Source organism: Chiloscyllium punctatum, chromosome 2 (assembly GCF_047496795.1).
Source record: "Chiloscyllium punctatum isolate Juve2018m chromosome 2, sChiPun1.3, whole genome shotgun sequence".
NCBI lineage: Eukaryota > Metazoa > Chordata > Chondrichthyes > Orectolobiformes > Hemiscylliidae > Chiloscyllium > Chiloscyllium punctatum.
The window spans coordinates 93,700,668-93,724,862 of NC_092740.1; the positions used below are offsets into that span (position 1 = coordinate 93,700,668).

At 43.9% G+C, this 24,195-nt stretch overlaps 1 protein-coding gene across 8 annotated transcripts in view; it reads right to left on the reverse strand.

Annotated features, from left to right (window-relative positions):
- Positions 1–24,195, reverse strand: part of agtpbp1 (ATP/GTP binding carboxypeptidase 1) — a 338,830-nt gene that overhangs the window by 193,692 nt on the left and 120,943 nt on the right. For 7 of the 8 annotated variants that reach the window (XM_072585860.1, XM_072585842.1, XM_072585823.1 and 4 more), the window contains one exon: positions 18,774–18,841. The exons of the other annotated variant lie outside the window; for it this stretch is intronic. In XM_072585860.1, the coding sequence (XP_072441961.1) occupies positions 18,774–18,841 (68 nt within the window). The remainder of the gene's footprint in view (positions 1–18,773; positions 18,842–24,195) is intronic. 8 annotated transcript variants of the gene reach the window in all.

The following is a 24,195-nucleotide window of genomic DNA, read 5'->3' on the forward strand; positions in this document are numbered from 1 at the left end:
AAGGTAGGGCAACAGGTTATGCTCCAAGTCTGTCAGCCTGACTCCTTCCGAGCCCCCAGGCTTTCAGAACCCCACACTATCATGGATAAAGTTAACTCCTAGGGATATAAACTTTTGTAGCACCACATAAACCAAATGAAGCCCTATATTCCTCAAAATAACTCCCACTTTCACACCCTATGTGGGAAGTGGAGTCTGATACAAGCTGAGAGTTGGACAGCACCAGTAACCCCAAGGCCGCAACTGTGGATCCATCCTTGTACACCACTATTGATAAAGAGTCCAATGCCAATTTCTTTTTGATCTACACATTGGTCTCCTCTTCTAGAGGCAACACAGGCACAAAATACAAAACAGATTAAAAGAATACATCAAAGGAAGACAACTACCCTACCCCAACACTAGTGACTATCTCCGATGAAAATGCAGACTGACTGGGCCCTGGCACAATGGACCCACCCACAACCCCAACTCAACTGTTACTATTCACTGAACCCCAACATCATCTGCCATCTATGTTGATAAGAGGAGGCTGTGACAGGAATGAATGACAATTTGACAATTGAGTAATGTTACTTAAAATATGAGTCAGGTGTTGAACAGTAATACTGACAGCAACTACTCTTGATCTCTTTTAGGAAGCATGATGGAGAAAACACTCCAAGGCAAGAATGAGGTCTACTCGAAGCCTTTTATTTCTGCATGATTAAGTATTGTTGCTTTACATAACATTGTTGCATAGGCTAATAGGAAACCAAGGTATCTAGGATACCTATGGGACAATCCCACCTGATGCTGTGGTGTATATGGATAAGATCCTTTGGGTTCACCCTGTGTAATTGGGTAATTTTGGATCTGATAATCAACTTATAGTGTTCAGAAAACCCAATGGAATTTCCACACTTTGTTACATGAGTGTAGGGATCACAGATGATTGGTGGAAACTTTTGAAAACAGGTGCATGGAAGTGGAATGCCTAGCACACAGCCCGGCCAAAGGATTTGAGTTCGGCCAAAGATGCCGTAGGAGGCGCCACCCAGGAGCATTTCTAAAATATTAAATTAAAAACAGACCCAAGGCCAGCAGTAAAGGTCTTTCCCCAATCTGGCTCACAAGCCTCCCAGGTCCACATAACGGACTGGTGATTAAACACACAGACAAAATTTTGTTCGACAATATCCACCGCAACTTCATGCCAATAACAATAGATATACCACAGCCCCAGGATCCAGCACAGAAATGGTGTGCCCTTCCCCATTTTCCCCATTGAAGACTATACTCATACTTAACTTGCATGACAATGGGATGAGGGACATGAGAATATGAGGGCAAACCTCACCTCGTAACTAATGAGAAAAGTAGGGAACTCCTTAATGATCTAGCTCCAGCACACGGGGCAGGAGTGTCAAAGTTATGATCTTTGATTTAGCCAATATAGACAAAAGACTCAGGATCTTGATCCAATTATTCAAACAAACCTTGGAGGAATTAAACAAGAACATAGAGGAAACAACAGGATAATTGACAAGAACTGGGCTAGCCACTACCTAGTGATCATATTCAAAGGTCATGCAGGTGACAAAATCTGACTTGTTTAGCGTCTATGGAAACTGGCTGATTGAACAACTGAGGGAAGACCTCACACAAGCTAGCCAGTGAAAGTCCCATTCTGGATCAGTGATAAACAGCTGGAACATCTGGTCCAAGGAAAAAGGTATGTCAACATTGCTGCCAACTAAGGCAGTTAACCAAGGAGTGGTTCAAAGACAGCTGCAATGGCACTCTCAGCGAGATCAGAGGCTTGGTGCTAGGAATCCCAATCATTCCGAGTAATACAGTGGAGTTGAGAACTTGTGGAGTCAAAAATATGAGCATTATAAAGAAAGAAATGCGGATGGGATATCATGGTACTCTTTCATATTCTATAAAAACAAGGGGCACACTGATAGGGACAATAAAAATGAACACAAACAAATGGACTATACCATCCTATGTCTATACTGTGTATGTTGTAATGAACAGGCTATGTATGGTTTAAAACAAGTATTGATTTGAACTACACTTTGGAGGCTATAGGAGTGTGAGGACAGACATCAAGAGTGTCTCATATGGGGTAGGGAAGGGGGTAAATACTGTGTCACCACTTCAATCAAGAAATACCAAAGTGGGGGTTCAACCTGTTATATCATTGATACACTTTTAGTACTAAATCTCACATTCCCACACAGATAGGCCTAACAGAACCAACATCTACTAAAGGCAAGTGATATTCATAAATGCTAGTGACAAATTAAGTTAATCTCTTGGTAAATATGTTGAAAATATGACACAAATATAAAGCTTCTCCCAGAGAAGTTGGACCAAGTCCAAATGCAGTAAATGAGGGCCAAAACCACAATACAAAACACAAAAGAGTTAAAAGATCTGATAGATGAGATTAAACCCACAACTGGTACAATAATGTTAGGAACGGAGCCTCAAATACACACATTCATCCGTGGACTTTTCTCCTTTCACATTTAGCTGTAGTCTTAATTGCACTTACTTTGGCATACCTCACTGGGCAGTTAAAATTGCCAACTGGAAAAGAGATATCCTAACAGATGGATATGCTCACTATCAGAAATGCATACACACACCTGCATGGGTGTGTATGATAGAAGGATCTCCCAGAATTATTATTATTACAACCCTCACTTCTATTGCTCTTGTTCCTGGATTTTGTATGTTGTAACACAATGTCTACGATTTTGAGGCTCTCAAATTCTTTAAGGGTTGTCACAATGAATTGTTTATTCCTCTCTCAGGCTGTGTATGTAATCAAATCACTTATCAAACGTACAGTGATAGGCTTGTTCAATATATACAATAGCTTTCATAGAACATAGAACAGTACAGCACAGAACAGACCCTTCAGCCCATGATGTTGTGCCGACCATTGATCCTCATATAAGGCAAACCTAATGTACGAACCCTCAAATTTCTATGACCATATGCATGTCCAGCAGTTTCTTAAATATTCCCAATGACCTTGCTTCCACACCTGCTGCTGGCAATGCATTCCATGCTCCCACAACTCTCTGCGTAAAGAACCCGCCTCTGACATCCCCTCTATACTTGCCACCAAACAGCTTAAAACTATGACCCCTCATTTTAACAATGTCTGCCCTGGGAAAAAGTCTCTGGCTATCAACTCTACCCATGCCTCTCATTATTATCTTGTACACCTCAATTAGATCCCCTCTCTTCCTTCTTTTTTCCAATGAGAAAAGTCCGAGCTCAGTCAACCTCTCTCCGTAAGATAAGCCCTCCATTCCAGGCAGCTTCCTGGTAAACCTCCTCTGAACCCTCTCCAAAGCATCCACATTTTTCCTATAATAGGGTGACCAAAACTGGACGCAGTATTCCAAGTGCGGTCTAACGAAAGTTTTGTAGAGCTGCAACAAGATCTCACAACTCTTAAACTCAATCCCCCTGTTAATGAAAGCCAAAACACCATATGCTTTCTTAACAACCCTGTCTACTTGGGTGGCAATTTTAAGGGATCTATGCACCTGCACACCAAGATCCTGCTGTTCCTCCACACTGCCAAGAATCCTGTCTTTAATCCTATACTCAAATTTCAAGTTCGACCTTCCAAAATGCATCACTTTGCATTTATCCAGGTTGAACTCCATCTGCCACCTCTCAGCCCATCTCTGCATTCTGTCAATGTCACGCTGCAGCCTACAACAGTCCTCTATACCGTCAATGACACATCCACCTTTGTGTCATCTGCAAACTTGCTGACCCATCCTTCAATCTCCTTATCCAAGTCATTAATAAAAATTACAAAGAGTAGAGGCCCCAAGAACAGAGCCCTGTAGAACACCATTCACCACTGACTTCCAGGCAGAATACTTTCCTTCCACTACAACTCGCTGTCTTCTGTCGACCCGCCAATTCTGTATCCAGACAGCTAAATTTCCCTGTATCCCATTCCTCCTGGCCTTCTGAACAAGCCTACCATGGGGAACCTTATCAAATTCATAATGACACATTGCCTCCCCTCCCTAATAAGAACTAAAATTAATCTTTTGAAGTTAGGTTTAAACTATATCTGCATGAGGTTTTCTGTTCAGAAAGGTTGAAGAATGTAGCAGCCTCATTGCTGCTAAAACACAAGTAGATTGCCAACTTGGCCAATCAGCAAGGGATACTGGGTATGGGACACATTGACAAAGTAAAGCTCTGCAAATTGTAAACCCATAAGTTAAACAGTACAAACACAGCAGCCAGGTGCTAATGGCATCAGCATAGTGTAAAAGGATACATCTCATCAACTGTTGAACCAAAAGGTGATTGCATATTTTCAATCATAAACAAGACAGAAAGGTACCCAGCCTCTGCTACACAAAGAAACAAACATTAGCAAGCCATCTGAACAATGGACAATGTTTCACACCATTAAGCCAAGCTCTGTGATTAGCCAGAACTAAAGCAAGTTCCAGAAAACCATCCAAATTAACAACATAAAAAACAGGGCTTTCCTGCAGATCAATCTCTTGGACTTTCTGGTGACGAAGAAGCAGAGACCATGTGGCAAAGGCAAAGGCCAACTGAATCTCTGGAGTGAAAGAGAAAAGTGACACTGTGAACCCAACTAAAGTTACAAGAGACTCTGGGAAGTATTGCAACAACTAAGGGGATTGGACAGGATTAATAATAGTATTGCTAGGATTAGAGTCTTACTATTACTTTTTTCTTAATAAAGGTGCAATTGCTTGAATTGGTACCAGCTTGTACTTATAGAGATTTCACCATTCTGGTGTTATGGGACACCTGGGTAAATTCATTTATAGTCTGGCACACTGACCTCTACACCACTGAAGCCAAATGCCAACTCAAGGACTCCTCTTCCTACCGCCCCCTCGACCATAACTCCACCCCCATCACCAAACCATCATCGCCCAGACCATACAGAACCTCATCACCTCAGGAGATCTCCCACCCACAGCTTCCAACCTCAGTCTGGGAACCCCATACTGCCTGGTTCTACCTCCTTCCTAAGATCCACAAGCCTGACCACCCTGGCCGGCCCATTGTCTCAGCATGCTCCTGCCCCACTGAACTCATCTCTACCTACCTCGACACTGCCCTATCCCCCCTAGTCCAGGAACTCCCCGCATATGTTCGAGACACCACCCACGCCCTCCACCTCCTCCAAGACTTCCGTTTCCCTGGCCCCCGAAGCCTCATCTTCACCATGGATATCCAATCCCTCTACACCTCCATCCGCCATGACCAGGGCCTCCAAGCCCTCCGTTTTTTCCTCTCCAGACGTTCCGAACAGTACCCTTCCACCGACACTCTCATTCATTTGGCCGAACTGGTCCTCACTCTTAACAATTTCTCCTTTGAATCCTCCCACTTCCTCCAGACCAAAGGGGTAGCCATGGGCACACGTATGGGCCCCAGCTATGCCTGTCTTTTTGTTGGCTACGTAGAACAGTCGAACTTCTGTAATTACACCGGCACCACTCCCCACCTCTTCCTCCGCTACAGTGATGACGGCATTGGCGCCACCTCATGTTCCCGCGAGGAGGTTGAGCAATTCATCAACTTCACCAACACATTCCACCCTGACCTTAAATTTACCTGGACTATCTCTGACACCTCGCTCCCCTTCCTGGACCTCCTCATCTCCATTAATGACGACCGACTTGACACTGACATTTTTTTACAAACCCACCGACTCCCACAGCTATCTGGATTACACCTCTTCCCACTCTACCTCTTGCAAAAATGCCATCCCGTATTCCCAATTACTCCGCCTCCACCGTATCTGTTCCCAGGAGGACCAGTTCCACCCCAGAACACACCAGATGGCCTCCTTCTTTAGAGACCACAATTTTCCTGCCCACATGGTTAAAGATGCCCTCCAACGCATCTCGTCCACATCCCGCACCTCCGCCCTCAGACCCACCCCTCCATTCATAACAAGGCCAGAACGCTCCTGATGCTCACCTTCCACCCTACCAACCTTCACATAAACCAAATCATCCGCTGACATTTCCGCCACCTCCAAAAAGACCCCACCACCAGGAATACATTTCCCTCCCCACCCCTTTCCGTCTTCTGCAAAGACCATTCCCTCTGTGACTACCTGGTAAGGTCCACGCCACCCTACAACCCACCCTCCAATCCTGGCGCCTTCCCCTGCCACCGCAGGAACTGCAAAACCTGCACCCACACCTCCTTCCTCACCTCCATCCAAGGCCCGAAAGGAGCCTTTCACATCCATCAAAGTTTTACCTGCACATCCACTAATATCATTTATTGTATCCGTTGCCCCCGATGCGGTCTCCTCTACATTGGGGAGACTGGACACCTCCTAGCAGAGCGCTTTAGGGAACATCTCCGGGACACCTGCACCAATCAACCACACCACCCTGTGGCCCAACATTTCAACTCACCCTCCCACTCTGCCGAGGACATGGAGATCCTGGGCCTCCTTCACCGCCGCTCTCTCGCCACCAGATGCCTAGGGGAAGAATGCCTCATCTTCCTCCTCAGAACACTTCAACCCCAGGGCATCAATGTGGACTTCAACAGTTTCCTCATTTCCGCTTCCCCCACCCTAGTTCCAAATGTCCAGCTCAGCACTGTCCCCATGACTTGTCCTACCTGCCTATCTTCTTTTCCACCTATCCACTCCACCCTCCCCCCGCCCTATCACCTTCATCCCCTCCCCCACTCACCCATTGTACTCTATGCTACTTTCTCCCCACCCCCACCCTCCTCTAACATATCTCTCCACGCTTCAGGCTCACTGCCTTTATTCCTGATGAAACTTCCTTTATTCCTTTTGCCCGAAACTTCGATTTTACTGCTCCTCAGATGCTGCCTGAACTGCTGTGCTCTTCCAACACCACTAATCCAGAATCTGGTTTCCAGCATCTGCAGTCATTATTTTTACCTAAATTCATTTATAACCTATTGGTCAAAATATCTGACAGCTCTCAAAGGGCTCGGACAACAATGTGAATATTATTTGCCACTTCTCAGTCCAAATCTGTATATTATCCGGGTCTGAGAGACATTGGACCAACTTACTTCCATATTTGAAGTATTTCCATGAGTAATTCCTAGTCTTGCTCTTTAGAAGAGCACAGTTTATAATGCCTATTCATCTTTTTTCATCTTTGATTAGATTAGATTACTTACAGTGTAGAAACAGGCCCTTCGGCCCAACTAGTCCACACCAACCCTCTGAAGAAAAACCCACCCAGACCCATTCCCCTACATTTACTTCTTCACCTAACACTACAGGCAATTTAGCATGGCCAATTCACCTCACCTGCTCATCTTTGGACTCTGGGAGGAAACCGGAGCACCTGGAGGAAACCCACGCAGACACGGGGAGAATGTGCAAACTCCATACAGTTGCTCGAGGTGGGAATTGAACCCAGGTCTCTGGCGCTGTGAGGCAACAGTGCTCACCACTGTGCCACTGTGCTGCCCACGGTTAACGTCTTTTTATACATTTCATACTAATTATCCCATATACTCCATCATCCCCCTCGAATTTTTTTTAAAAGCAAACAACAATGCGATTTAAGATGAAGAAGACTCCTTTGGAGGAGAAAGAGGACAGGAGACAGGAGTTTGCATGGATGACTGGGTCAAGGATTTCTTCCCCCCCCCCCCCCACAGATGAGTAACAACAGCATATGTAAAGAAGAAGGGGACAATACCTAAAGATAGAGAATCACTTAAAATATTGGCTTACATGGAAGCCCAGATGGATGATCAGTAGTCTAGTCGGAATATTATCAAGAAAACAGGAGGTGGATCTAATGGACAAAATGAGTTCATCACAGAATCCCTTTAGTGTGCAGGCAGGCTATTCAGTCCATAGAGTCCAAACTGATCCTCTGAAGAGTATCCCACTCAGACCCGACCACCACCGCCCCCCCCACCCCACTTTAAAACCAAACCCCAATAATCTTTCAGTTCCATGGCTTATTCACCTAGACACAATGGGCAATTTAGCAAGGCCAATCTACCTAAACTGCACATTTGTGTGATTGTGAGGGGAAACTAGAGCACCTGGAGGAAATCCATGGCGATAATGTACAAATTCTACACAGACAGTCACCTGAGGGTGAAATCAAACCCAGGTTCTTAGCTCTTTGGAACAGCAATGCTAACCACTGAGGCACCATGCCATTCAGTAAGAGGACAAGGAGAAACAAGAGAGTGTTGGGCTAAGTTAAGGAGGAGCAGAGAATATGTATCATTAGGTTTCTCGTGATCAAAAGACAAAATATATACAGTGAGAGCAGGATGTAAAATGCTAGAGAGAAAGGTTTTCAATGTATATACTGGGTCGGGGCGACCCAGTAAAGATCAGCAAGGCTTAGAATGTTAAGTATAATTGGACCCAGAAGGAGGAGCGAATGCAAGTGACTGAACTTTGAGAAAGCTAGAATTTACAAGTGAGTGACAGAAGGCCATCAAAGAAAGCAGTATATTAAATAAGTCTGGAGATGATAATGGAATGTATAAAGGTCCTTCAAAAGGGTTCAAGGAAAGACTGGAGACAGGCATTGTTGAATGTGAAGCTCACTTCAATGGAGACTGAATCTCAAGGTTGCACAGCTCTGTTCAATTTGAGTGAATAGTCATCAGGTGAATGAAAAATGATAAGAATCAATGGAAAGACTCAAAAACAACGATTTCAATTTCCCCAATGTTCAGCTGCCAGAAGACTTTACTCACCCGGAATTCAGTGTCAAACAAAGAGTCTAACTGTACCAACAGAGTTATGGGACTGAGAAATGGCAAAAATGTAGACATACAACTGTGTATGGAAGCTGACCCCATACACTGGAGATGATGTCATATAAGGCACCACAGAGACAATGGGCGCCAAAGATAAAGCCTTTAACAATGATACAGATGAGAGAAGCCATTTCGGGAGATTCACTGGTTACAAGATACAGGGGTCAAACAATGACAAAGTAGTGCTATGGGACTTGATTACACACTGAGGCAAGCTTCCAGCATTCTATCATAATTGTTGGGGCAAGTCCACCCCTGTTTGGCCAGCTTACCTTAATTACTCTCAGGTGAAACTTTTGGCCTCATCCAATAGGGTATTCCATTTTAACCAGCTATCATTTCTTCAGCTTGGCAGATCCACCAGCAGAAGAGGCCACTGCCAAATCAGGAAGAACAAATCTGGATGCTCCTGACACATGCTAAGTTTAAAATCTTGCTGGGATGAGGTTGGAAACAATTGCCCATTTAAGAGCCTCAAACTGGACTGCTGCAGGGAGGTACACCAAAATACACAGTGTCCCAGGCCGTTGGGACTGAAAACCTGGGACACTGACCTGCACATCATTGGAGTGTGGGAGGAAACTGGAGCACTCGGAGGAAACTCACGCATACATGGGGAGAACGTGCAAACTCCACACAGACAATCGCCCGAGGCTGGAATTGAACCTGGGACCCTGGTGCTGAGAGACAGCAGTGCTAACCACTGAGCCACCGTGCCATATAATTACAAATCCAAAGGTCAAATAAGTTTCTGCATTCTTTGCGATATAAGTTAAAAATATTAAATATAATTAAGCTTTGGTAACTTTGTTGCAAAGATTTTTTTTCTGAAGCAGCCCCACACACCACCCTGAATCTAATAAGCCAGAAAGCTTTTCAGAGGCAAAGTGTAAATGTTGGGAACCAAATCTGTCCCAGTTCAGAATATGAAAGGCTAAAATTTCCATGCTGCTCTCCTTTTATCATGCCATACTTTCAGAAGAAATCCCAAAGAACTGTTTTGTATGACCAGGGTTACCTTTGTTCTTACACTAAAGCTATAACAAGACATTCCGGCTGAGATCCAATTTTACATTTTTTTTAAGAATCAGATTTTAATCTTTCCTGTAGCAGTGAGCTGTGGTTTAAGTGCACAGTTGCAACATCACGCATAGATTGTTTATTCATTCACAGAATAAAAGTTTTGCTGGCAAAGCCAGCAGTTCTTTATTCCTTCATAGGATTCGGGGGGGCATAGAATCACAGAGTCACAGAGATATACAGCATGGAAACAGACCCTTCTGTCCAACTCATCCATGCTGTCCAGATATCCCAGCCCAATCTACTCCCACTTGGCAGCACCTGGCCCATATCCCTCTAAACCCTTCCTATTCATATACCCAGCCAGATGCCTTTTAAATGTTGTAATTGTACCAGACTCCACCACTTTCTCTGGCAGCCCATTCCACACATGCACCACCCCCTGCGTGAAAAGGTTGCCCCTTAGGTCTCTTTTATATCTTTCCCCTCTCACTCTAAACTTATGCCCTCTAGTTCTGGACTCCCCCACCCCAGGAAAAGACTTTGTCTATTTACCCTTTGATTTTATAAACCTCTATAAAGTCATCCCTCAGTTTCCAATGCTCCAGGGAAAACAGCCCCAGTCTATTCAACCTCTTCCTATAGCTCAAATCCTCCAACCCTTACAACATCCCTGTAAATCTTTTCTTAACCTTTTTATGTTCCACAACATCCTTCCGATAGAAAGGAGAACAGAATTGCACCCAATATTCCAAAAGTGGTCTAATCAATGTCCTGTACAGCTGCAGCATGACTCCCAACTCCTATACTCAATGGTCTGACCAATAAAGTCTCAGAGATGTACAGCAGAGAAACAGACCCTTTGGTCCAGCTCATCCATGCCAACCAGATATCGTATATAAATCCAGTCCCATTTACCAGCATTTGGCCCAGATCCCTCTAAACCCTTCTTATTTATATACCCATCCAGATGCCTTTTAAATGTTGCAATCGTACCAGCTCCACCACTTCCTCTGGCAGCTCATTCCATACACTCACTACCCTCTGCGTGAAAAAGCTGCCCATTAGGTCCCTTTTAAATCTTTCCTCTCTGATCATAAACCTATGTCCTCTAGTTTTGGACTCCATTACCCTGGGGAAAAGACCTTGCCTATATACCCTATCCATATCCCTCATGATTTTGTAAACCTCTATGAGGTCATCCCTTAAGCCTCTGGTGCTCCAGCCTAGTCCCCCCTTTCCCTATAGCTCAAGTCCTCCAACCCTGGCAACATTAGGGGCGGCACAGTGGTTAACACTGCTGCCTCACAGCGCCAGAGAGCCGGGTTCAATTCCCATCTCAGTCAACTGCTGTGTGGAGTTGCACATTCTTCACATGTCTGCGTGGGTTTCCTCCGGTTGCTCTGGTTTCCTCCCACAGTCCAAAAATGTGCAGGTTAGGTGAATTGGCCATACTAAATTGCCCGTAGTGTTAGGTGAAGGGGTAAATGTAGGGGAATGAGTCTGGGTGGGTTGTTCTTTGGAGGGCTGGCGTGGACTTGTTGGGCCGAAGGGCCTGTTTTCACACTAAGTAATCTAATCTAATCTAATTAAATCACTGGAAAGACCAGTATTTGTTGTCTAGTCCCAAATGCCCTTAAACAGAGTAGCTTGCTGAGCTATTGCAGAAGGCAGATCAGAATTAACCACATTGCTATGGGTCCAGAGTCACATGTAGGTCAGATCAGTTAAGGATGGCAGATTTCCTTCCCTAATAGACATTAGAGAACCAGTTTTATTTTCCACAACAACTGATGATAACTTAATAGTTACCTGTGTTGAAGTAAGCTATTAATTTCAGATTTTTTTCATTGAAGTTACATTTCACCAGCTGACATTGTGGTATTGAACCCATACTGCTACAGTATTAGCATCGGCCTCTGGATTACTTGTCCAGTGACATTACAACTAGAACAACATCTCCACTTATATTCCAGCCATAATTGCCTTCGAAATGATTGTGTTCTTAAATTGTTGCAATCCATTTTATGTAGGTATGTTTACAATGCTATTAGACAGAAAGTTTCAGCAATTTGACTCAATGACAATGAAGAAAGATCCATTTAATTTCAAGTCGAAATGGGTCTGTGACTTAGGAAGAGATCTTTCAGGTGAAATGTGAAGGTGCTCCATCTATACAGAGTATTTCTGGCCTCCCCGCAAAGGCGGACACATATTTTGCTAATTTAGTCGGCCAACCTGAGACGGAGGGGACTCATTTGGGCGATTGGTCACCATCCCTATTGAATGGCATGGTAGCTCAGTCATTAGCACTGCTGCCTCACAGCGCCAGGGACCCGGTTCGATTCCAGCCACAGGTGACTGTCTGTATGGAGTTTGCATATTCTCCCCATGTCTGCGTGGGTTCCTTCTGGGTGCTCTGGCTTCCACCCACAATCCATGTGCAGGTTAGGACTGGCCATGCTAAATTGCCCATAGTATTCAGGGATGTGTAGGTTAGGTGCATTAGCTGGGGGTAAATGTAGAGTAATAGGTTCGGGGAAATGGGTCTGGGTGAGTTACTCTTCAAAGGATCAGTGTGGACTTGTTGGGCTGAAGAGCCTGTTTCCACACTGTAGGGATTCAATGATTCTTTCTGCCCCCCTTGTTCTTCTCGTAGGTAGAAGTAATGAGTTTGGAAAGTACTGTCAAAGGAGGCCTGGAAAGTTATTGCTATGCATCATGTAGATTTTGTACATTGTTGCTGCTGTGAACCTGTGATGGAGGGAGTAAATATTTTAAAAGTGTTGGATGGGGTGCTGAGCAAACATTGACCTGGTGTATCCAGGCTTCGTGACAGATTTTGGATGTGCAAATCATCCAGTGTAGTATATGGTATATAGTTTATAGTATAGTGGATAGTTTATGATTCCTGATGAAGGGCTCCGATCCAAAATGTTGATTTTCCTGCTCCTCGGATGTTGACTGATCTGTTGTGCTTTTCCAGCAACACACTCTCAACTCTGATCACTAGCATCTGCAGACCTCACTGTCTCCTAATATATGATCACACTCTTGACTTGTGCCGAGTAGATGATGCACAGGTTTTGAGGAGTCAAAAAATGAATTACATGTAACAGAACTTCCAGCTTCTTGCCTGTTCTTTTAGTTGCAGTGTTATATGGCTGATCCAGTTAAATCCCTAGCTAACAGTAATCCCCAGGATGTGATTGCTGGGAAATTTAATGATGTGGAGGTGCCAGTGTTGGACTGAGGTGGATAAAGTTAAAAATCATAGAACACCAGGTTATAGACCAACCAGTTTATTTGGAAGTACAAGCTTTCGGAGCTAGTTGCCTGACAATGAAACAGCGCTCTGAAAACTTGTACTTCCAAATAACCATTTGGACTATAATCTGATGTTGTGGGAAATTTAATGGTATTCAATGCCAACAGAGTTCAATTTTAGATTCTCTCTTGTTAGAGATGGCGACTGCCTGGCACTAGTTAAGCCAAGTCTGAAATGTTGCTGAGGTCCTGCTGCTACGTAAACATAGCCTGCTTCAGTACTTGAGGACTTATGAACTGTGCTAACATTTATGCAATCATTAATGAACCTCCCCACTTCTGACATCATGATGAAGCAGCAAAAAAAAAAAGGTTCAGCTGTGGCAAAATACCCTGAGGAGCTACTGTAGTGTTGCCCGTGGGTTGACATAAGTGCCTCTAACAGGAGCAACCATTTCTTCGTACTAGCTTTGGCTCCAGCCAGGAGACATATTTCTTCTGATTGCCAATGATTGCAATGTTGATTAAATGGCATTTCAGTTGTCACAGGCAGTAGCTCACACAACAACTCTGATATTCAACTTTTTTGGATCTGTTTGAAGCAAGGGTGTAATGAGGCCAAGAACCAAACAAATGTAATGGATTCCAAACTCAGCATCAATCAGCAAGTTGCTGGAGTAAGTACTGTAATGTTAAAAGATTAAATGGGAATATCAGCTGGACATTAACTTAATATTAAAGGGTTACACTGCACAGAGTGAACATTCTGGAAGTGGGTGGGGATGACAGTCATGCAGGAATGTGGATGACTCCCACTCCAATTAGACAGTCATTTACTACTACTCCCCTACTATTATCAAATTAAAATATCATTAAATCTCCTCCATTTAGAAATGCTTTCTAGCCATTCCCTGAAGCTAGGTAGATCACACCTATATTACCTTGGGGAATCACTGAGTCAGGAAATCATCTGCATAATGACTCCCCAGGATTAGGGCATTCACATTTGTATTATCTCCGAGGATGATCTCATCCTACCATTGTACCTGGGGTAACATGAGACCATGAGGGAGTGGCTGGGGTTGTCTTGAGTGGCACGTGACTATGGGGAGTGGCCAGAGTATCTGTAAGCATTGTTAATTGAACCTGTATAAAGGGGATCTGTTTTCTTTGTTCAGGGCCTTTTTGACTTGACTTAGAATGGTCGGTCAAAGGGGTCACCTAGCTTGTACAAGCTTGAATAAACTTTAACTGTTTGCAGAAGTTGGTGTGTGCGAATTGCATTGTGAAACCTGGGGAAAAGAACCTAACAGCACTATTTGATAGTAATGTCAAAAATACCTTCCGTTGCCCAGTTATGTTTTAAATGAACCAGCCATAGCTGGGAAATGTTCCACATTGTTGGAAGAATGCCAGTGTTATAACTGTTGTGGAGCAGCTTAGAGTGTGCCACCAGCTCTGGAGCTACTGAATCTTCAGTATTGTCGCTGGGATACAAACTGATTTGGGATTCTCAATGAAGTGTGTTGCATCAATGTATCACAGCTTGTTCAAATTACAATGAATCTTTGAATTTATTAGGCAGCTCCAGTTGTCAGATAAATTCTCAAGGATCACCACTATGCCTGAGAAATAGCCCATGAAAATAAAATGCATGAACACCTGGAGGGAAGCATGGAAGTTAGTTATTCCTATAAACGTCAGTCACACTTCATAAAAAGAGGATTGTTCTGGACAAGTGCCAAAGAACCATCCAACTGTGATGATAAAGAAATCTTGAAAACTTGTGTTCTTTACTACTTCATTTCTAGTTTGTGGTAAAGAAAATAATGATTATAATCATTTGAAAGATTAGGTGCAACTGGCACCTGTAACTGGAAAAAAAAACGGAGTGTTTGGGCAACCAATTTTCAGTGGATCAAGGAACAAAATAGCTGCACTTATTATACATTATACAATTAAATACTCCCTTAGAGAACCTGAATGATGGTTCAACTGGGACTTTGCTGAACTTTCCAGGAACAATTAAAGTAACTGCTGTGTAATGCACAGCTTTCCCTGGTATGTGGCAGATGGTCATCAGTTAGCTTTGCATAATTAAACAGAAGGAGAAAGTGAGGACTGCAGATGCTGGGGATCAGAGCTTAAAAATGTGTTGCTGGAAAAGCGCAGCAGGTCAGGCAGCATCAAAGGAGAAGGAGAATCGACGTTTCAGGCATAAGCCCTTCTTCAGCAATGAGGAGGGTGTGCCAAGCAGGCTAAGATAAAAGGTAGGGAGGGGGGACTTGGGGGAGGGTCGTTGGGAATGCGATAGGTGGAAGGAGGTTAAGGGGAGGGTGATAGGCCAGAGAGGGGGTGAGGGCGGAGAGGTCGGGAAGAAGGTTGCAGGTCAAGAAGGCGGTGCTGAGTCTGAGGGTTGGGACTGAGAAAAGGTGGGGGGGGGGGGGGGGAAATGAGGAAGCTGGAGAAATCTGTATTCATTCCTTGTGGTTGGAGGGTTCCTAGGCAGAAGATGAGTCACTCTTCCTCCAGGCGTCGTGTTGCCATGGCCTGGCGATGGAGGAGGCCAAGGACCTGCATTTCCTTGGCAGAGTGGGAGGGGGAATTAATGTGTTCAGCCACAGGGCGGTTGGGTTGGTTGGAGCGGGTGTCCCAGAGGTGTTCTCTGAAACGTTCCGCAAATAGACGGCCTGTCTCCCCATCCCAGCTCCAGCCCCACACTAGGTCCTAGCTACCAGCCTTGCCATATTTTCACCATCCCTCCAGACCTCCCCCTCTCTGAGGATGAAAGATCAGTCCTCAGCAGAGGCCTCACCTTCATCCCCCAACACTCCCGGATTAACGAATTCAACACACGGCGAGACGTCAAACAATTCTTCTGCCACCTTCGCCTCTGCGCCTACTTCTCCAACCAGGACTCCCGCCCACCCTCTGATGACCCCTTCTCCCGCCTCCAATACACCCCATCCACCTGGACACCCCGTGCTGGCCTCTTACCTGCCCTCAATCTCTTCATAGCCAACTGCCGCCGTGACATTGACTGCCTCAACCTCTCCACCCCTCTCATCCACTCCAACCTCTCACCCTCGAAACGTGCAGCCTTCCACTCGCTCCACTCCAACCCCAACCTCACTATCAAACCGGCAGACAAGGGAGGCGCGGTAGTAGTTTGGCGCACCGATCTTTATATTGCTGAGGCTAAACGGCAGCTCACAGACACCTCCTCCTACTGCCCCCTTGACTATGACCCCACCTCCCACCACCAAACCATCATCTCCCAGACCATCCATAACCTCATCTCCTCAGGGGATCTCCCATCCACCGCCTCCAATCTCATAGTCCCACAACCCGTACCGCACGTTTTACCTCCTGCCTAAAATCCACAAACCTGACTGCCCCGGCCGACCCATGGTCTCAGCCTGCTCCTGCCCCACCGAACTCATTTCGGCATACCTTGACACGGTCCTATCCCCCTTAGTCCAAGAACTCCCCACCTACGTTCGGGACACCACTCATGCCCTCCACCTCCTCCATGATTTTCGCTTCCCTGGTCCCCAACGCCTTATCTTCACCATGGACATCCAGTCCCTGTACACCTCCATCCCCCATCACGAAGGCCTCAAAGCCCTCCGCTTCTTCTTTTCCCACCGAACCAACCAGTACCCTTCCACGGACACTCTCCTTCGACTGACTGAACTGGTCCTCACCCTGAACAACTTCTCTTTCCAATCCTCCCACTTCCTCCAAACCAAAGGAGTAGCCATGGGCACCCGCATGGGCCCTAGCTATGCCTGCCTCTTCATTGTATATTTGGAACAGTCCATCTTCCGCAGCTACGCTGGCACCACACCCGACCTTTTCCTCCGCGACATCGATGACTGTATCGGCACTATCTCGTGCTCCCACGAGGAGGTTGAACAGTTCATCCACTTTACCAACACCTTCCACCCAGACCTCAAGTTTACCTGGACCATCTCAGACTCCTCCCTCCCCTTCCTAGACCTCTCCATTTCTATCTCAGGCGACCGACTCAACACGGACGTATACTATAAACCGACTGACTCCCACAGCTACCTAGATTACACCTCTTCCCACCCTGCCCCCTGTAAAAATGCCATCCCATATTCCCAATTCCTTTACCTTCGCCGCATCTGCTCCCAGGAGGACCAATTCCAATACCGAACAACCCAGATGGCCTCCTTCTTCAAAGACCCCAATTTCCCCTCAGACGTGGTTAACTATGCTCTCCACCACATCTCCTCCACTTCCTGCTCCTCCGCGCTTGAACCCCTCCTCTCCAATCGCCACCAGGATAGAACCCCACTAGTCCTCACCTACCACCCCACCAACCTCCATATACATCGGATCATCCTTCGTCATTTCCACCACCTCCAAACAGACCCCACCACCAAGGATATATTTCCCTCCCCATCGCTATCAGCGTTCCGGAAAGACCCTCCCTCGTCAGATCCACACCCCGCACCAACCCAACCTCCACTCCCGGCACCTTCCCCTGCAACCGCAAGAAATGCAAAACTTGCGCCCAAACCTCCCCTCTCACTTCCCTCCAAGGTCCCATGGGATCCTTCAATATCAATCAGAAATTCACCTGCACCTCCACACACATCATTTACTGCATCCGCTGCACCCGATGTGGCCTCCTATACACTGGGGAGACAGGACGCCTACTTGCGGAACGTTTCAGAGAACACCTCTGGGACACCCGCACCAACCAACCCAACCGCTCTGTGGCTCAACACTTTAACTCCCCCTCCCACTCCGCCAAGGTCATGCAGGTCCTTGGCCTCCTCCATTGCCAGGCCATGGCAACACGATGCCTGGAGGAAGAGTGACTCATCTTCCGCCTAGGAACCCTCCAACCACAAGGGATGAATACAGATTTCTCCAGCTTCCTCATTTCCCCATCCCCCACCTTTCCTCAGTCCCAACCCTCAGACTCAGCACCGCCTTCTTGACCTGCAATCTTCTTCCCGACCTTTCCGCCTCCAACCCCTCTCCGGCCTATCACCCTCACCTTAACCTCCTTCCACCTATCGCATTCCCAACGCCCCTCCTCCAAGTCCCCCCTCCCTACCTTTTATCTTAGCCTGCTTGGCACACCCTTTTCATTCCTGAAGAAGGGCTTATGCCCGAAACGTCGATTCTCCTTCCCCTTTGATGCTGCCTGACCTGCTGCGCTTTTCCAGCAACACAAAAATTAAACAGAAGTCATCTTACGAGCAAATTGATGCATTTTCAGACTCCTAGAAAAGTGCTCTGCTCCAAATGCAATAACTTAAAGAACACCCTTTGAGTTTCCCTTGCAAGTAAAATGCATGACAAAGTGTATGTTAAATGGCACCAACTGAACGAGTGGCAGTTGTATTATTTTACAAATCTTTATCCAAATTTGTTAGGATTAGTACATTTTTCCACAAGCAAAATTAAAATTTTTCTTTTGAAAACCTCCAAAACATGATTTAAACAGAGGGTAATCTTGCATGCTGAAAAATATCACTGGAATGTGTACATTTCGGTAGGATGCATGTAAAGAAATGACTTCCAAACTGAACTGTTGCATCCTTTCAGCAAAATAAATTGTACGATCTCAAACCTTAACCATTGTTTTTGGAAAAAATAACAAGAAAAGAAGATTTTACCTCAAGTGTTGACAATATTATTTCCATTCCTGATGAACCTTTGGCTGTTATATCTTTTTTCATTCTTTCTGAAAATTCAAATCAATCATTAAATAATGTTAAGTATTTACCACTAAAACTGGCAAAAGCAATACCTGGTATTTAATTTATGATATAAATAAACTACTGTGCATGTAACTAGAAATTAGTTTGTGTAAAATATACCATATATGAATTATTTTGTGCAGCAATTTATTGTTGGTAGTTGACTTAACTTGAAGAAACCATTCTTCATTTAATGAAATATCACCACCAGAAACAAATTAAAATCCCAAAAGCAGACACTACAGTTTTGCATAAACTCAGTAACAAAAATTCTGCTGTGAATAAATTACAGTTCTTTAAACAAGACTATACTTTAGATTCCTAAGGATTATTGTCAACTCAAGTTGGATTGATCATGTTAAAGATCATAAATTAAGAAATTTGAAAACCATCACAGTTGCTAATCAAAATAAACACAGGTTTTACAGAACAAGTAAAAATGAGGGGATTAATACTTATTGTTGTTCTGGAATAAATTGGGTGCAACTTCTGGTAATCACATAGATGCAATCAAGTGAGAAAATGTAGAAGTTGCTGTGCAATTTATCCAAATGATGCACACACCGAGGCACCCTCACAAACATACTTGGCTTCAAAGGTATGAATTTGTGGAACTTAATAGATAGCCATAACAGAGAAAATAGGGCTTGTGTATTCAAGCACAGATAAACTTTTGATTACATAGTAAGTCCTAAATGCTGCACAAATAAACTTTAAGAGCACAGAAATGTAATTTCAAGTCTGGTGTCTCATTTCCTCAGAATGCAAAAGATTTTTTTTAATTTAAAGAGGTTATCCCCATCTCTTACACATTTCTCCATATTTGTTTCCTTGTTTCACTTCTCATACACAATTTTACATTGATATAGGAATTTAATCCAACACTTCCTTGTTTCCACCCTACATAACTCTTGGACTTCTTCAATGATTACCTGGAAAATATATAGTTCCTTGCTGCCAGGGTGGCATGTTTACTCACTGGCTAGCATTGCTGACTCAAAGTGCCAAGGACCCGGGTTTGATTCCAGCCTCAGGTGACTGTGCGGAGTTTACACATTCTCCCCATACTTGTGTGGGTTTCCTCCGGTGCTCCAGTTTCCTTCCACAGTCCAAAAATGTGCAGGTTAGGTGGATCGGCGATGCTAAATTGCCCAGTGTCGAGGGATGTTCAAGCTAGGTGGATTAGCCATGGGAAATGCAGGGTTACAGAGATAAGAGTACGGGGGTGGGACGCTCTTCAGAGGGTCAGTCGGGACTCAATGGGCTGAATGGCCTGCTTCCACACTGTGGGGATTCTGTGAATCTTGAAAGAGATCCGCTATTTCCTAAAGAAGGCATCAGACTGTTTCAAATTTGAAATGACCATAGCAAGTCATCACGTCTGATTCGTGTTTGCATGGTTTCAAGGTTGTCACCAGGACTGGAAAAATGCAGATAAGAAAAAAGGTTGGATAGGCTGGAGTTGTACTTCTTGGAAGAGAGGTGGCTTAGTGCAGATTTGATTGACATATTCAAAACTATGAGGACTATGATGCTGGGAATAATGCTGCTATGGTGCACGATTAACTTGTTTGGTCTGTTTTGAGCATCCCTGTGCCTTTCCATTCATTTTTGCGTGTCTATGTGAATGTAATAAGAGGTTTTCTAGAAGATAATGGGGTGATGTAGATGAGCCAGTCCTGTTGGCTTTGTTTTCGAATTATGTATAAAGGATTATTATCATAATCAATTTTTAACAGACTTCAGAATTCAAAGCCTGACTCTACAGTACAGTTGATAAAAACAACTTTCAATTTTTAAACCTTTCTGGACCCTGAGTTGCTCTGTCCCACAACTTGGCAACAAATAGGATACACTGATGCCTCCTGTTAAAAAACTTTCACTCAGGCAGCAGATGCCAGAGGGTGAGTATTGTTTACCTTGTGCCACCCAATGTCTAGCAAGGTCTGACCAATCACTTAATATCACTGATAACTGAGAGTTAAGCTAGGGAACTACAGCACTCTATGGAGATAATTCCAGAATCAAGCATCACATTTTCTATTTTTTCAGAAAAGCCCCACAAACACCAAAAGGAAAGCCTTCTCAGTTACAGAGAGCAATCCTAGATCCCCTATTAGCTCTCCTGCATTCTAAAACCTCAAGGACCCCAAGAGTAAACTTGTAAAACACAGCCTAAAACTCTTTTTGATAGCTTTGAGAAATATGCCTGGCAGCCAACGTGGTTATGCCAGAGTTGGCTCTTGGAATCTTTTAACTGAAAAATCCATGACATTGGCTGTTGCTCAGACTGCAGTGGACACTGACATTGCATCTGCTAACTTTGTGTTTGAATGTCGAGAGAATAAATGTATAATGTGTTCTCATCTTCCTGAACATGTTATACCAAATGAAATAGAATTCATTTCTTTCTCTGACTGCCAGAGGAATGTCCTACCCAGAAAGCACAGAGAATAATCCTAAATTAGTTTCCTCTAAAATTACATTCTCTAATTTAAATTTTCTTAAAAATCGATACTTTGCTGGATTTACAACATAGCTATTAATGACATGATGTCAGTTGACCAGAATTTCAAATAAGTTCTAATCAGCAATAAACAGGAGTCAGAAGGTTATGCCATCCTCCTAGAATGTCACACTCTTTGCATTGTATAGATTTTCCAATAAGGCCAAAACTAAGGAATGGCAAATGACATGCCTATGCTAGTAAGTTTGGAACAAAGGAAGAGTTATTAGAAATCCCTCTGTCTAAGAGTATGCTAACAATACCACAGTAATCTGCTACAAGACAGCAGTTATTGAGCATATGTATCAAAACCATCTGACTGAGAATTCTCAACCAGGAGCCCTGGTCACATGACAGAAACTGCTGTTTTTTGAAGTTTTACGTATACAGCTTTGATTTCTTTCCTTAGTCTGCTTTTTACATCAGGGAAGAAAACAGCAAAAGGAGTCCCAAATGCAATTGGGATGCAACTGATGTCTGGAAACAGTCCTGTATTTCACATGTTAAGTTTCCTAACTGAGAACTACATTGCTGTGCATTCAGCTACAATGCCCCTGCATCTAGCTTTCCATGAAAAGCATTCTATTACACCTACCAACTGCAATAGGTCATTGAAGGATTCAGAAGAAGGGTCACTAGACTTGAAACATTAACTTTGTTTTCTCTCCATAGAAGCTGCCAGACCTGCTGAGTTTCTCCAGCAATTTCTGTTTTTGCTTGCTTCAGATCTCTATCACAGTTCTTTATTTTACCAGAAAGGTACTTGGACTTCAAACATTAAATTATTAGCAAAAGAAGAACAGGCCTTTCACCACTGAGCCTCCCTCGCCATTCAACATAATCATGGCTGATCATCCAACTCAGTACCCTGTTCCCATTCTTGCTTCATATCTCTTTATCTCTTTTGACCTAAGAACTAAACCTATAGTCTTCCTGAAAGTCCCCAATGTGTTGCCTCAATGGCTTCCTGTGGCAGAGAGTTTCACAGGCTCCCCACTCACTGAGGGAAGAGATTTCATCTCAGCTTTGTCCTAAATGCCCAGTTTCTTTCTCCTTGGACAATGACCTCTGGTTCTGGTTTATTACCAATATGATCATGGCTGATCAAATACTTTCAGTCATGCCTTTCACCCATACCATCCCCATAATCCTGTATAACAATGGTAATCATAAATCCATCAATCTCAAAATATACTCAATAGCGGAGTTTCCACAGCGCTTTCAGGCAGAGAATTCCAAAGATTCACAACCCTCTGAGTAAAATATTTTTCTTCATCTTGGACCTAAGTTGCACTCCCCTCATTTTCAAGTGGTGCCCCCTGGTTCTAGATTCACCACCCAGGGAAGCATCTTATCTGAACTTACACTGTCTATCATTTGAGTTTTTTGTAGGTTTCAATGAGATCACCTGCACATATGCACCAGGACATGACAGGTTTCAGCAAACATCCATGCATGCACTGCTGACATCACAAGTCACCACAGTTGGTGCAGCGATGTTAGCAAATGCACAAACTGCCCTACCTTTATGAATCATGAACTTTTTTTTGGAAGAATTCCACTTGCTGCACTTGTTGGCTTTGCCAAGAACAAAATGGATGGCATGAAAAACCAGCTGTGCTGATTTTGGGGTGAGGCACGGGCAGCAGCACAGTTGGTTTTTCATGCCATCTACTTTGTTCTTGGCAAAGCGAACTTTTTGTCAGTTGGCTATTGGCCTTGCTCCATCACTGAGCAGTGATGTCATATCACAACTCAGTGCCTGCTGATTGCTCCACCTGGTGATGGTGTTCAATATAATCATTAAAGAAGCAGGTGAATCAACATTTTGGGCATAAGCCCTTCATGACGAAAGGCTTATGCCTGAAACATAGATTCTCCTGCTCCTCACATGCTGCCTGACCTGCTGTTCTTTTCCAGCACCACACTCTCAACTTTGATCTCCAGTATCTACAATCCTCATTTTCTCCTTCCCAATAATCATGTCTAGACAGTAACTATTTCTGCTGGATGGGAGTCTGGGACTATAGGCCAGAGGTCAAGCATGATTTTGTGGAAGGCCGGAACTGTCTGGAGGGAGCTAAATGACCTAATCTATTGCGTAGCTGCTTACAAAAGGGGTTCCTAATTAAATTGACCAAATTAGCAATTTCCAACAATCTGAATGTACTGGAAATTTGTATTACAGGATTTGTTAATGGGCTGGAGAGCAAGGGAGAATGCAAATACTCTCAGTATATAATCCCTCACTTGCTAGGTGAGAAGTATATTTTTACGATAAGATTGTTCTTGATCACCTCCATGAAGAAATGTTAAAGAGCGCCCAGCACTTCTCAATCTCAAATCGCTTTCAAATGCTCTTCAAAAATATGCACAAAATGACAATAATGCTGGCATCCATTGGCTCAGTTATAGGCATAAGGAAAATGTAAACAGATGAAACTATTAATTCAACAACTTCACTGTTCATAAAGCTAAATTTTAAAACATACTTTTGTGATCATTCACAGAAGCAGTTATATTAACATGTAATTTGTTTGAGTAACTCCATGTATGGAAATAAAGAGTATTCAAAATATTAATAAAACATAGGAAAGGCACAAAATTCTCTGTGTTATATATTCAAAACTAGAAGACTTTCAATACTAATGTTAGGGATTCATTCTTCATACAAGTGAACGTATTAAATACTATTGACTGCTCATAGTAGAAATGTGCTCAGTTAGAAAATAAATATCTGCAGAAAATAAATATCTTCAAAACAAATCTGCAGATTTTGCTGGAGACTGGTCAGCCAGATCTATCAAGGAAAAAGAGTTAATGTGTCTGCAG